This window comes from Ambystoma mexicanum, chromosome 4p, assembly GCF_040938575.1.
Source record: "Ambystoma mexicanum isolate Mex_15411 chromosome 4p, UKY_AmexF1_1, whole genome shotgun sequence".
Taxonomy (NCBI): Eukaryota; Metazoa; Chordata; class Amphibia; order Caudata; family Ambystomatidae; genus Ambystoma; species Ambystoma mexicanum.
In genome coordinates, this window is record NC_090927.1 from 65,677,425 (window position 1) to 65,691,472 (window position 14,048).

Genomic DNA, 14,048 nt, shown 5'->3' on the forward strand with positions numbered 1-14,048 from the left:
CTGTTGCATAACGCAACCCACGAAAAGGAAGTGACTTCCTATTCTCTTCATTAAAGAAACTAATCTTTAGTCCAACCATAAGTGAATACAAAGGTCAGTGAATAAGGGAAAAGAAGGGGGTAACAAAAGTGCCCTAAACACATGAATCTTTACCAAAAGAGTTTTTAACCGTGTCTTTGTTCAGACCAGGCACTAACACAAATTTTACACTCTCATTCTCCGCAGCACTTGAAACACTGTGAAAAAACAGGGGACCTGTTTGTTTGAACTTTGTTGTCAACCCAAAAAAGAATATACTGTCCTGAAGAGGGCCACAACTAAAACAGCAGAACACCAGGGATGGTGTTGATGTAATCTGTGTGCCGAAACAGATGTAGACATCCCGCAGACATTCAAATCAATGTGTTGTTTTTACAGCACTAGCACTTCCTATGCTGGACATTCATAGTATGTTCCCCCTAATGGCAAAACAGTTAACAATCAATATTTTGAATACAGTTTGTTAAGGTGATCTGTTACAACTGTCACTATACTAACCTTAGACACCATTAGTAGAAAATGTGTTTTTCGCTGGACTTTTTAGTACTTGTTTTTCTAATTATGAATTATTTTTAAATGCGTGAGGTGCCTTGTGGAAAGCACCCACCTTATATCCATGTGTGAAAAATGTATTGATTAAAAATGGGTTTTCACTTTGTTTACTCTTTGGAAGAAATGTTCTGTTCGATATGAATTTTAGATAGATGAATTAGATAATCTATCGACATTCTTTTTTCCTTGTCCCTGATCTTATTCCAAGGTGGACAAAAAGAGAGGTAATTGAGCTTTTTTGTGCGTCTTTTGACACTTTACAATTAGTCCCTACCCAAGCTCAATCCCCCTTCAACAAAAAATTGGGACTCACCCTCCTTTACGCCTAATTATGGAGTAGTCATGTTTTAAATAATTGTTAACTGCCGGTTTCTCTCCCAAGTTTTGTTTCACTCCAATCATCGATGCTCTGCCATTCGCAGCGGCTTTTCAGATCCTTAAAATTGGGCAAAAGGAGGTGTTGAGCCATCCCTTGTCCTCTTCTTATCCAAACAGTACACCATCCCGGAAGAAAAACAGGGGTTGTGATAGTGGGAAGAGCGATGTGGGGTTTGTTCCTGCCCGACCAGACTAGTCCCCTTGTTCAAGGGATCCAAGGAGTCAGAGATCCACAAAGCATCGTGAAGCAGGAAGTTGAGGCAGAAGAGCATTATGTATAAACTGCCTGAAATATTGACAGATTTTCCCTCTTTTCATGTTCACAGTGAAGGCTGGACTGTGCCCCACGGTCAAATACAGGTGTGCCATGATGAATCCGCCAAACCATTGCGATAAGGACGGCCACTGCACGGGAGATTTGAAGTGCTGCGATGTTGGCTGCGGCCGTGGATGTGCAGACCCAGGTAAAACCTTGGTGCAAGGATTCTATGTTTGTGTCTGTTCTGTAATTTTAGAAGGGAGGTTATTTGGTCATGTTAGGGCAGAGGGATTAACCCCTCCCGTCCCATGCTACACGAGATGCACTTCTGGGAGAATTGCCAGCAAATTCCCTGGCATTCAAGCAGTGCTAATTATTGACATCAACTCCTCAGGTGCTTCTTCAATGCTAACAACCCCCATCAAATTCCCTTATGCCCAATACCTCCCTCTGAGCACTGCCCACAATTGCAATCAAATGACCAGGCACTCTTCCCATTGCCAGGGATCAATATTGCCATACTGCCAGCGAATTTACATAAAATCCCTAGATAATCCCTACATTTCGAGGATTAGCATCAAATGACTAGGTACTCGTCCAATTGCCAGGGACCAATATTGCCATACTGCCAGAGATTCATGTAGAATTCCCATATACTCCCTACATTTCATGGATTTCCATCAAATGACAAGGTACTCTTCCCATTGCCAGGCATCAATATTGCCATACTGCCAGAGATACACATAAAACGCCAAGATACTTCCTACATTTCAGGGATTACCATCAAATGACCAGGTACTCTTCCTATTTCCAGGGATCAATATTGTCATACTGCCAGAGATTCATGTAAAATTCCCAGATACTTCCTACATTTCACCGATTCCCATGAGACGCTCAGGTACTTTTGCAAATGCCCGGCATTGACATTAAATGTCTAGACACTCAGCCCAATGTCAGGGATCACCATTAACTGATGAGGCACTTACCCCACTGCAAAGGGTTCCTATTAAATGTCCAGATACTCACCCATTGCAGCATTGCCATTGAATGGACTGGTCGTCTTCCAATTGCCAAGTTTTGCCATTGAATATCCAGATGATTTCCCCATTGCCGGCATTGCCAACAAATACAAGCATTCTCACCACACTTCTAAAGACAAATGCCAAATGCCCAGGCTCACCCCCATTTTTGGGGTTTTCCATAAAATACCCAGGTATTCGCCCGAATGCCAGGCTGTGCGGTCCAATGCCCAGGTAATCACCAATTTCCTAAGGATTGACAACCTGTTGCCAGAGAAATAAAGGGGTTGGTATGTGAGCAGGCAACCTTACAGCTGGCAGAAGCGGAGGATACCAGAAAACAAAGAAAAGCAGGTTTATCGTAAGCCAGATCTTCATTCTCAACATAGAGTCAGGTTTCCTGAGGTGCAACTTCCTGTCAGCGAATATTGCAGTCAATGCTATAGTATCTCAGCCGTCACTGCGCCGCTTGGGTATCTTCCCTCAACATGAAGTCAGTCTTTTCAAGGTGCTATTTCCTGATGAGGCTATCAGAGTCACAGCCACAGGGTATCCACTGCCACATCATAGCCCAGATCTCTGCCCTCTCCAATAGATCCAGCCTCCTGAGGCCGGACTTCCTGTGGGAAATATCAGCATCACAGCCACAGGGTATCAGCTGCCACATCATAGCTCAGGTCACGGCCCTGCTCAATGCATCAGGCCTCCTCACGCAGGACTTCCTGTGGGTCAATACAGGAGTCACAGCCTAAGGGTATCAGCTGCCATATCAAAGCCCAGATCTCGGCCCTGTTCTATGGATCAGGCCTCCTGAGATGGTACTTCCTGTGGGGGAATATCAGCCTCAAAGCGACTGGGTATCAGCTGCCACATCCTAGCCCAGATCTCTGCTCTCTTTAATGTATCAGGCCTCCTGATGCGGGACTTCCTGTAGGGGAATATAGGAGTCACAACCGCAGGGTATCAGCTGCCACATCAAAGCCCAGATCTCTGCCTTCTCTTAGTGGATCAGGCCTCTTGAGGCAGGACTTCCTTTGGGGGAATATCAGCATCACAGCCACAGATAATCAGCTGGCACTAGGTAGCACAGATCTTTGCCCTCAACATAAAATCCAGCTAGCTGAGGTGGAACTTTCTGTGGGTGAATATAGAAGTCTCTGCTATCAGCCGTCACATCCTAGCCCTGATCTCTTTGCTCAACAGAGGATCTGGCTTCCTGAGGTAGGACTTCCTGAAGGAGAATACCAGAGTCACAGCCACACAGTATCCGTCACATCCTAGGCTAGATCACTTTGCTCAACATAGAACAGGCTTCCTGGGGTGGGACATCCTGTGGGGGAATACTTGAGTGATTGCCATAGAGCATCAGCTGTACGTTGTAGCTTGGATCTCTTCCCTCAACATAGAATATGGCTTCCTGAGGCGTGCCTTTCACTATTGAAATATCAAAGTCACTGCCACAAGTCACAACCGTCACATTATGGTCCGGCTCTACGCCCTCAACATAGGTTCCAGGCTTCTTGAGGTGGGATTCCCTGAAGGGGAATATCAGAGTCATGCCACAGGGTATCAGCCATCACATATTCTTAATGTGAGGGTCTGGTTAGATTGTCGCTTCTAAAGTCTGAAACCTCCCCATCGGAAGAGTTCCTTTAGTGCGACCCCCTCCTCATCCTTGTTATTTTCAGGGATTTATGTTCACATGTTGTCTGAGACGAGCCTATTTTTAATATTACAAAAATGTTGTTTGTTAACATCCCCATAATGACACGCCATTACCCGTACATTATAAGTTCAGTAGCGTGGGAGCCTCTCTACTGAAAACGAACATGGTTCAAACAGCCGGTTCTATGATATGTATTCCACTGAGGAGGGTCTGAAACCACCTGTTAGCTCACTGTACCCTTCACAGAGGAGAAATATCCATTTGCATATCAGTCCGGTCCCACCCACTAGAGCAGTCTGGCCCCCAAATGCTAATCAATTCTCCATGGAACTAGAGTACCGTCAGCAACGCCAGACAGGTGTTTTGGCCTTGTTATACATTTTGTGCACCACTGTACACATGTTCTTTGTCAGAAGACTTAATGGACTGACTGCTCCTTAGAGGTATCATCATTTTATGGATGGGTGAGTGTGTGGATGGGTGGGTATGGGTGTTTGGATGTTTGGCTGGGTGGGTGGATAGATGGATAACTGGGTTGGTGGGTGGTGTAGTTGGAGGGATGGATGGGTTTGGTGGTTAGAAGGATGAATGGATGAATGGATGGATGGATGGATGGATGGATGGATGAATGGGTTTGGCGGTTGGAGGGATGGATGGATGATGGATGGGTGGGTTTCTTGGATGGACGGGGATGGGTGTATGAATGATTGGCTGGGTGGGTAGGGGGTTGGATGACTGGATGGATTGATAGATGGATGGATGGATGGATGTTGGGTTGGCGGGTGGCTAGATGGATAAGTGGGTTGGTGGGTGGTTTGGGTGGTTGGAGGGATGCATGGGTTTGGTGGTTGGAGGGATGCATGAGTTTGGTGGTTGGAGGGATGGATGGATGGATGAATGGATTGATATATGGACTGGTCAATAGCTCATGAGTGAAGTGCCATTCTTTCCACATTGGGCAAGACTTCACTCAAGTGTGATGCCCGCGACTCTGCCAACTTTTTCCATATTTTTTCAGAGATAAAATACATAATGTACCATTGTACTGGGTAATAGCAACACCTGTTACCACAGTGCTTCAAATGGGAGGGATTTAGCATAAATTGTTATGTAAGAACAAAAGCTATATTTTTCACAGTTTCTTTTGTGTGTTGCTGCAATTGGCGCCTTATTGCTAATTCCAACGCTTATGTACAAAGAGTATGTGAGATGAAGGGGTAGAAAAGAGCAAAGGAGAGTGGGTAGTGTGGTAGATCACAATGAGGTGACAGACAGGTAGATGTAATTTCTGAAAGGTTTTAAAAAAATAATAAATGGCTACCTTTCCCTAGTCTAACACAACTAATCTAAGATGCTTGTTGTAAGTCGTGAAGTCCAATGAAACCAGTCTATCCTCCGTCCGCAAAACTAAGCTACCCTATCACTTTAAGATACAAAACAACATAAAGAGAGGCCAGGAGCAGGACTCCCTTCTCCTGGCAAAGGGGGCAGGGTAGAAAAGCCATCCACCATAGCATCCTTAAAGAGGACCTCTTCATAGTCTTTAGCTATTTTCTGTAACAGTTCCTTCAGTTAATTCAAGGGATCTTCCTAGACCCTTGTACTCTTGCCCTTTTAACTCACTACATTTTTCCACTTCTTAATATGCCAGGTAGACTGACATTCGCTTTGATTCTCCTTCTTGTACTCTTCACTCTGGATATCTTTCTTGCAACTACTGCGATGAGGGAGATTACCCCTGATGCACTCTTCACTCTTGGTACTGTGAGCAGGGTGATTACTCTCAATGCACTATTCACTCTTGGTACTGTGTGGAGGGAGATTACTTGATACACTCTTCACTCTTACAGCTGTGACGAGGAAGATTACTCCTGATGCAATGTCTTGGTCCCCTCACGGGTCTACCATTTAGCTTGGTTCTTGGGGGTTCGCGTTACCGGGTCTTCCTGTGGGGCCAGGACATCATCTTCCCAACATGCTCCTTTCACATCTTCTGCTCCAGTTGCCATCCGCTGGTTAGCCTTTTCTCTCTGGGCCTCAATGTTGTTTAAGCACCAGCCGGTCCACCCTTCTTGGGTCACACCACCATTCCAAACTCTCCTTCTTCTGGGGCCGGCTCCCTGCCTTTCCCACCTTCCTTCCATCGGGCTGTTGCACATGGCGACCCGACCATGAATGTCCCAGCTTCATGACTTCACTCAGTGACTCCAGGTTTCAAGCTCCCGGGCTCCCCCTCTCCTCATTAGTTAGTCCTTCTTTTCTTTTATCCATGCTCAGCTGGTCCTTCCACAGCCTGAGCACATAGTATTTCCTTTGTTTCTCAGGTGCACTTCTCATCCCCCACAGTCAATAGCACAGGACACTTAAAGTTCGATTGGTTCTTGAAGGCACTGCACGGCTCAAAGGATGTAATCGGTGCAGAAATAGGAGACCCTCCACAGACACTGGTAAGGCAAACTCTGTATTCCTTTGGTTCTTTACCGGCCAATGAGATGATCTTTAATAGACACCAGAGTCAGGTAAACAGTGCACAGCTCAAAGGGAGTACCGGACCCCCCACAGTCGCTGGCACAATCGTAGTATTCAGTTGGTTTCAGGAAACCACGCGCCTCTCAAGGGAGTAAACAAAGGAAACCTCCCACAGTCACCGGGACAGAAATATTCAAGTAACTCTTGATGCGCCTATTTAAGATCCAAGATCACTCACAACTCAGTGCGTAACTGGGTGATTTTTATATAGGAAGTAGGGAGCCAGCCGTTGAGCCATCGCACCCGAAGGTAACAGACACCTCAGCAGACAACTCTGACAGATGTTCCTCCGCACTCTGTCTGGCAGGAGTCTTTGTAGTTATGGCTTCTCCTCCGTTCCAAACGTCAGGAAAAACAGACTTGAAGTAAGTTGCGAATGTTCAGCAAGGAAGGCACCAGAAGGCAGACACCTAGGCAGACAACTCCGCAGACATTCCGCGTCTGGCAGGAGTCTTTGTAGTTATGGCTTCTCCTCCGTTCCAAACGCCAGGAAAAACAGACTTGAAGTAAGTAGCGAGTGTTCAGCAAGTAAGGCAACAGTAGGCAGACACCTAGGCAGACAACTCCAGGAATTAGATCTATACACTTAGGAGACTGGCTGCTGATATTTCTCTTTTATTTAAGTCCCTAGAAGGGTTTAGACTGGGCGCATGTACACATGGCTTGTGATATGTACTCAGAAATGTAATGACTAATTATCCAAAGACGTTTAAAGCCAATAGTATGTGGATAGGCTGTTTACCTACCTCCAGGCTCGGTTTTCCTTCTGAGCTCTCTGATATTTTAAACGTGTTAAATACAAAATAAGCAACTTATTTGCCGTTTTTGCACTTTACTAATCGCCCTCTGGCACAGGTAATGGATCATGTTAATTTATGGAACTGAGGTGTACATGAGAGGACATGGACCAGGTGTTTATGTTGGTAGGTGGATAGCCAGGAGAAGCCATGTAGCAATTGTGACTGGACAGGAGGACAGAGGGCTACCTTTCTTTTACACAAACATGTGTCTGGCTCACTTCCTCTTCAGCGCTTACATGGTCTATCTTCCATCGAGTCTCTGCAAGAAAACTCTGTACAGCCACAGGCTGGGACTGACCAGATACTGGAGGATTCTTTCTGTGCACATTTATTTACAGCCCTGAGATGGAGGTTTCTCTCTGCGCATATTTCTTTCAGCGGAGATCAGTTTAGTTTGAAGACCCATTAGCATAACTACAATTCAGTTCAAATGCACTCTGCCCTGTCCAGTTTCCAAGTGCCGTCTGGAGACCTGAATTTTAAAGGATGCAGGTACTGCACAATATAATTGGCTGCTCATACAGACTCCTCCCACTTCCTATCCTGCCACCTCCACCTCTGGCCTTTGCAGATTCTGCCTGAGATCAGAAGGGAGAGAGTGAGGCAGGGAGATAGGAGCCAAGAAGCAGGGCAGGGACGGATGGTGGTGTCAATATTTCTGACCCTTTCCTACTTGCCAGCTTCACCCCACTCTGCATGGGAAGGAGGGAAGATAGAGGACATCCTGGGGAGAGGCAGAGCATTACTGAGGGACAGGTGGAGGAGATTGAGCCTGAGGGCAATGCAGGGACGGGAGGAGATAAGGGAAGCATAGGATCAAACCCAAAAAGCCATCCTGGTTCCTATCCAGAGGAATGTTTGGGCATCCTTAGTCGCTCCCTATAGAATGGGTATTGAAAGGGTTCAAAGGGGGATAGAAGTACAACCAGGAGCAGTGGTAGAGTGAAAGAGGACAGCCAGCCTGCACACATCTCCAGTGCTACACGGGTCCAACTGAGTGGAGGTAGAGTGAGGAAGAAAGAGAGGGGCTCAAAATAGTTGATGGATGAGGGTGTATGGAGATAATAGGCAGTGAGTTGACCTGGGAGGGTAGAGAAGGGATCAGAATGCTTTCTTTTTGATATATCTCTATGATAAACCAGTACAGACAATTCTGCTGGCTCGCAATGGCCTCAAATGATGTGCGGATGCTTGTATGTTGATGCGCTTGGACTGTAGGACAGCCCTATATGGAGAGATAACGTTTCCATTGATATTGAAGCTTCAGTTGTTGCTGAGCGGGGTGTTGTTTGATATCAGCCATTTATGGTAAGTTTCAACCATATCATTTCCACACTCAGCCTTCAGCAATGTCTTCCAGTGAACTCCATAGGGCATGGCCAATATATCTGCAATCATCTGTGCAGTGTCACGACCCCCATCCAGAAGACCCCCTGGCAAGCCCATGGGCCAGGAAGGGTCTTGACTCGGGTCTCCACTAAAACCAGGCATCCTTGGCCTAGGCCTTCTTGGGGCCAGTCCTGGCGCCTTTGGCACCAGGCTCATACTTGATAAAGGACTTCTTTTGGGAACTACTTTATTTCAGTGCCAATCAACATGGAGGCATCCACATAGCTTGGATCCTTGGAACCAAGCTATGTGGTATAGTATTTTTGGGTGTGGTACCATAGGAACTATTTTACCTGGACTACTTTCTTGAAGCTATTTAAACCACACCCGACTGGGATAACACACTTTGCGTTACTTTGCAATTCTGCAACGTGATGCTCACCATGTTCAGTTGCACCCGCGAACCACGGAAGAACAGCATCTGTTAAGGAGAAAAAGGACATCGTTAGCAGCAGCAGCTTACCTGTAATTCCATTGTTAGCTGTCCACGGCTCTTGAGATCAGCATCCCGGAACCAGCCCTCCTCCCGAACCGACGGATCTGCAAAAAAAGGTAGAAACAAGGCATTAGACATTTTTACAACTTAATGAACGGTGCCGAAAAGCTTACCTCGCAAGCCGCTCCTCGACCAGCATCGCCTCAGGAATTCCATGCACCGGGTGAGCACCGCGACCTGTGGGAAGACAAGACAATAGGTTAGCAAGAGGCAAGGCATAATAACGCTGCACTTAGCGCCTACTCACCGCATCAAGGTGCTCTAAAAAAGTCATTACTTACCGGCGAGACCCAATTCAGTCTATGGGACCCCTAGTGTAGAGCAAAGAATAACGGTGACTAATTCAGATTCTTACAAAAACAAAACACAATTGTTAAAAATCAGGCTTAGTGTTTTAATAACAACAATTAATGAGAGCAATTTAGAAAAAATGGGGCATTTTACATTAGATAATGCCCGGTTCTAGATTTTTTTAAGGCTTTCTATGCATAACGTTGTGTATTGTTTTATTTAATTAGACAGCGTGATGCTAGCGCCTATAAAAATCTCACACCTATTACTGATATAACACACTTAAGGATCCTTACCAATAAGGTCCTTACATACATATAAACACGATAAAACAGACCTACACCTCAGGTCACTTTAAATTCGTATTGACTATGTCAAATTGCTTTATAACATAGATCATAAAAAAGCATGAGACCAGCTCATACTATGATAAGGTCGACCGGTTTCATAACCACACTTCTTTAGGTCATCTTCTTCAGGACGTATGTTTCAAAAGGGGGTGACTCCCTGATGGAAAAACTTTTTCCAAGTATGTGTGTTCTTACTCCTACAAGGAAGTGAGAAAAAAAAGGGGATATATCACTCCTATAGTCCCTTAATTGCATTTATGTGCTAATTTCCTCTCAATACAGTGCTTAAAAAAAGTATTTCTCAAAATATTAGCTAAAAGATCAATTTATATAGTAAAGCTGCTGTATGAATCGGACCATAAGGAGCACCTCTTCCCTACCCCTTCCCTTGTCAAGTGCCTTTTAAGGTGCCGTTTTGAATTCTAGACAGCAGCTTTACTATATAAATTGATCTTTTAGCTAATATTTTGAGAAATACTTTTTTTAAGCACTGTATTGAGAGGAAATTAGCACATAAATGCAATTAAGGGACTATAGGAGTGATATATCCCCTTTTTTTTCTCACTTCCTTGTAGGAGTAAGAACACACATACTTGGAAAAAGTTTTTCCATCAGGGAGTCACCCCCTTTTGAAACATACGTCCTGAAGAAGATGACCTAAAGAAGTGTGGTTATGAAACCGGTCGACCTTATCATAGTATGAGCTGGTCTCATGCTTTTTTATGATCTATGTTATAAAGCAATTTGACATAGTCAATACGAATTTAAAGTGACCTGAGGTGTAGGTCTGTTTTATCGTGTTTATATGTATGTAAGGACCTTATTGGTAAGGATCCTTAAGTGTGTTATATCAGTAATAGGTGTGAGATTTTTATAGGCGCTAGCATCACGCTGTCTAATTAAATAAAACAATACACAACGTTATGCATAGAAAGCCTTAAAAAAATCTAGAACCGGGCATTATCTAATGTAAAATGCCCCATTTTTTCTAAATTGCTCTCATTAATTGTTGTTATTAAAACACTAAGCCTGATTTTTAACAATTGTGTTTTGTTTTTGTAAGAATCGGAATTAGTCACCATTATTCTTTCCTCTACACTAGGGGTCCCATATCCCTCCTTTGAGTGACGGCCCCCTAGTAAGTGTTGTTAAAAGTATATGGTGTACTGAGTATACATATGTAATAGGTACAACAGAATTACTTCTCCATAGACCGTGACTGAGTGCTAATATGTATTTTGAATACACGGTAGGAATGTAAGCTTGACCTTCCAGAGGTCAAAAAAAGAGAAAACACCCATTGTGTTACACCAATTCAGTCTATGCCACATATTGGACTTCCGCGCACCTAAGGAAGAGAAAAGACATTAGTTAAACCAAAAAGGCATGCAAGGACAATAATATAGCACAGCAATAGGACCTACCTGAAAGAACTCAAAGCGGGTTCGGCATTAGTGAAGTAACTCGATTGCAATCGCCCACCAAGCACAACGCACCCCTGCCAAGAAGTCAGGACAGAGAACACACCTGCATTAAACACAAGGTGAGGAGAGGTTACTGAGGCCGCGGGTTTACGGGGTGGTGGAAGACTGTTTACCCCAGTTGCCCAGTTTTGAACATTGCCCACCTGTATTCCAGGCAGAACCCTCCCGCTGGTCACACCTGGGAACCGCAGAGAAGGATACCTGAGTCCCAACTGCTGGGTGGCGTCCCTGTGGAACCAGGTGAGTGTAACATGCAGGTAGCATTTCACGACTGGTCCTCCTTCCTTGGATATCCAGGGATGGACCTTCTACTTGCCCTCCTCCCCACTGGAATGCCCTCCTGATGTGAGAAGTGAAGGCCTTCTTGGGCATGGATCCCGGAATATACCTCTGCTTCCAGCCGGTCACTGCGTATGCTGTAATTATGGAGTAGTCATGTTTTAACTCTTTGTTTTCTACAGGTTTCACGCCAAAGCTCTATTTTACTCCAATCATCGCTGCTGTGCCAAAGGAGGTGTTGAGCCATCCCTTTTCCTCTTCTTATGCAAACAGTACACCATCCTGAAAGAAAGACAGGGGTTGTGATATTGGGAAGAGCAATGTGGGTTTGTTCCTGCCCTACCAAACTAGACCCCATGTTCAAGGGATCCAAGGAATCAGAGATCCGCAAAGCATTGTGAAGTAGGAAGTTGAGGCAGAGGAGCATTGTGTATGAACTGCCTGAAATATTGACAGATTTTCCCTCTTTTCATGTTCACAGTGAAGGCTGGACTGTGCCCCACGGTCAAATACAGGTGTGCCATGATGAATCCGCCAAACCATTGTGATAAGGACGGCCACTGCACGGGAGATCAGAAGTGCTGCGATGTTGGCTGTGGCCGTGGATGTGCAGACCCAGGTAAAACCTTTGGTGCAAGGATTTTATATTTGTGTCTGTTCTGTAACATTTGAAAGGAGGTTATTTGGGCAGGTTAGGGCATCAGATTAACCCCTCCCATCCCATTCCACACGAGATGCACTTCTGTGAGAATTGCCAGCAAATTCCCAGGCATTCAAGCAGTGCCCATTATTGACATCAACTCCTCAGGTGCTTTTTCAATGCTAAGAAGCCCCATCAAAGTCCCTCATGCCCACCACCTCCCTGCCAGCACTGTCAGCGATTGCCATCAAATGACCAAGTACTCTTTCCATTGCCAGTGATCAATATTGCCATACTGCCAACGATTTACATACAATTCCCAGATACCCTACATTTCATGTATTTCTATCAAATGACCAGGTACTCTTCCCATTACCAGGGATCAATATTGCCATACTGCCAGAGATTCACTGCGATTTCCCAAATACTGCCTACATTTCAGGGATTACCATCAAATGACCAGGTACTCTTCCCATTGTAAGGGATCAATATTGCCATACTGCCAGCGATTCACATAAAATTCCCAGATACTCCCTACATTTCATGGATTTCTATCAAATGATCAGTCACTCTTCCCATTGCCAGGGATCAATATTGCCATACTGCCAGAGATTCACATAAAATTCCCAGATACTTCCTACATTTCAGGGATTACCATCAAATGACCATGTGCTCTTCCCATTGTAAGGGATCAATATTGCCATACTGCCAGCGATTCACATAAAATTCCCAGATACTTCCTACATTTCAGGGATTACCGTCAAATGAGCAGGTACTGCTTGCATCTTTGGATTCTAACTTTCCAGCTGTCCTCATTTTACTTGATCTCTCCTCTGCCTTTGACATGGTAAACCACTCCATCCTCATAAAAGCGGCTCCTTGATACCCTGGGTATCTCGGAGCGGTTCCATGTCATTTCATTGCAGGATGTTTTTTCGTGTTTTTTTTTACCTCAGATTTTTTAAGAAAAAAATCATTGAATTTTTTAATTTGTTTATTTTTGGGGGGTTTATCCCCCATAGCCCCCTATCACCTTTAATTTTTTTTATATTCCCGTACACCCACACCCAATTTATATATTTTTCTAACCCCCCCCAAAAAGAAAATTGTTGAGTTTTTCAGCAAAAACTTTGCAGTAAAAAACCCTGTGAAAAAACATCCTGCGATGAAAGGACGTCGTACCCTCGGAGCGGGTACTGGACTGGCTGACCTCCTTCCTAAGTGACCGTCCGTCCTAGGTAATCCTGTGCACCTTCTCCTCCCCTACCTCTTTCTTCACCTGTGGTGTCCCCCAGGGGTCCAACCTCTCCCCCTGGCTCTTTAACAGTTACCTTGCTCCACTGGCACTCCCGATTTCCATATTCTCCCATAAATTCCAGTGCTATGCAGATGACACACAACTCTTCTTCAAACTTCCCTCTGACCCTCTTACGTCTTCCATCATCCCGACTGCCTATCTGCTATCCAGTCCTGATGCACTGCCAACGATCTCTGTCTCAATGCCAGCAAGACTGCGATCCTTCCTATTGGGACCCCTGCTCCCTCTTTCTTTCCCTCACTCTGGCCACATTTTATGGGCTCTTTCCCTTCTCCTTCATCTGAAGTCAGAAACCTTGGAATCATCTTCAGCTCCTCTCTCTTCTTCTTCCCTCACATTCGGGACATTGCTAAGTAGTCCCACTTTCAACTTTTCCTTCTCAAAGTTATTCTCCCTTTTCTCACTTTCCCCCAGAAGCTCAATGTTACCAGAGCCCTGGTTCTCTCTAGGCTGGACTACGGCAATAGCGTCTTCTTGAATCTACCCTCTTCTTCCATGCGCCCTCTCCAGCTAATCTAGAATAAGGCAGCAAGACTTATCCTTGGCCCCAAGCCCAGGG

The 14,048-nt window shown here is 45.0% G+C and overlaps 1 protein-coding gene across 4 annotated transcripts in view; it reads left to right on the forward strand.

Annotated features, from left to right (window-relative positions):
- Positions 1 to 14,048, forward strand: part of LOC138452995 (antileukoproteinase-like) — a 347,841-nt gene that overhangs the window by 272,027 nt on the left and 61,766 nt on the right. For all 4 annotated transcript variants that reach the window (XM_069605398.1, XM_069605400.1, XM_069605399.1 and 1 more), the window contains 2 exons: positions 1,296 to 1,433; positions 12,013 to 12,150. In XM_069605398.1, coding sequence (XP_069461499.1) covers positions 1,296 to 1,433; positions 12,013 to 12,150 — 276 coding nt within the window. The remainder of the gene's footprint in view (positions 1 to 1,295; positions 1,434 to 12,012; positions 12,151 to 14,048) is intronic.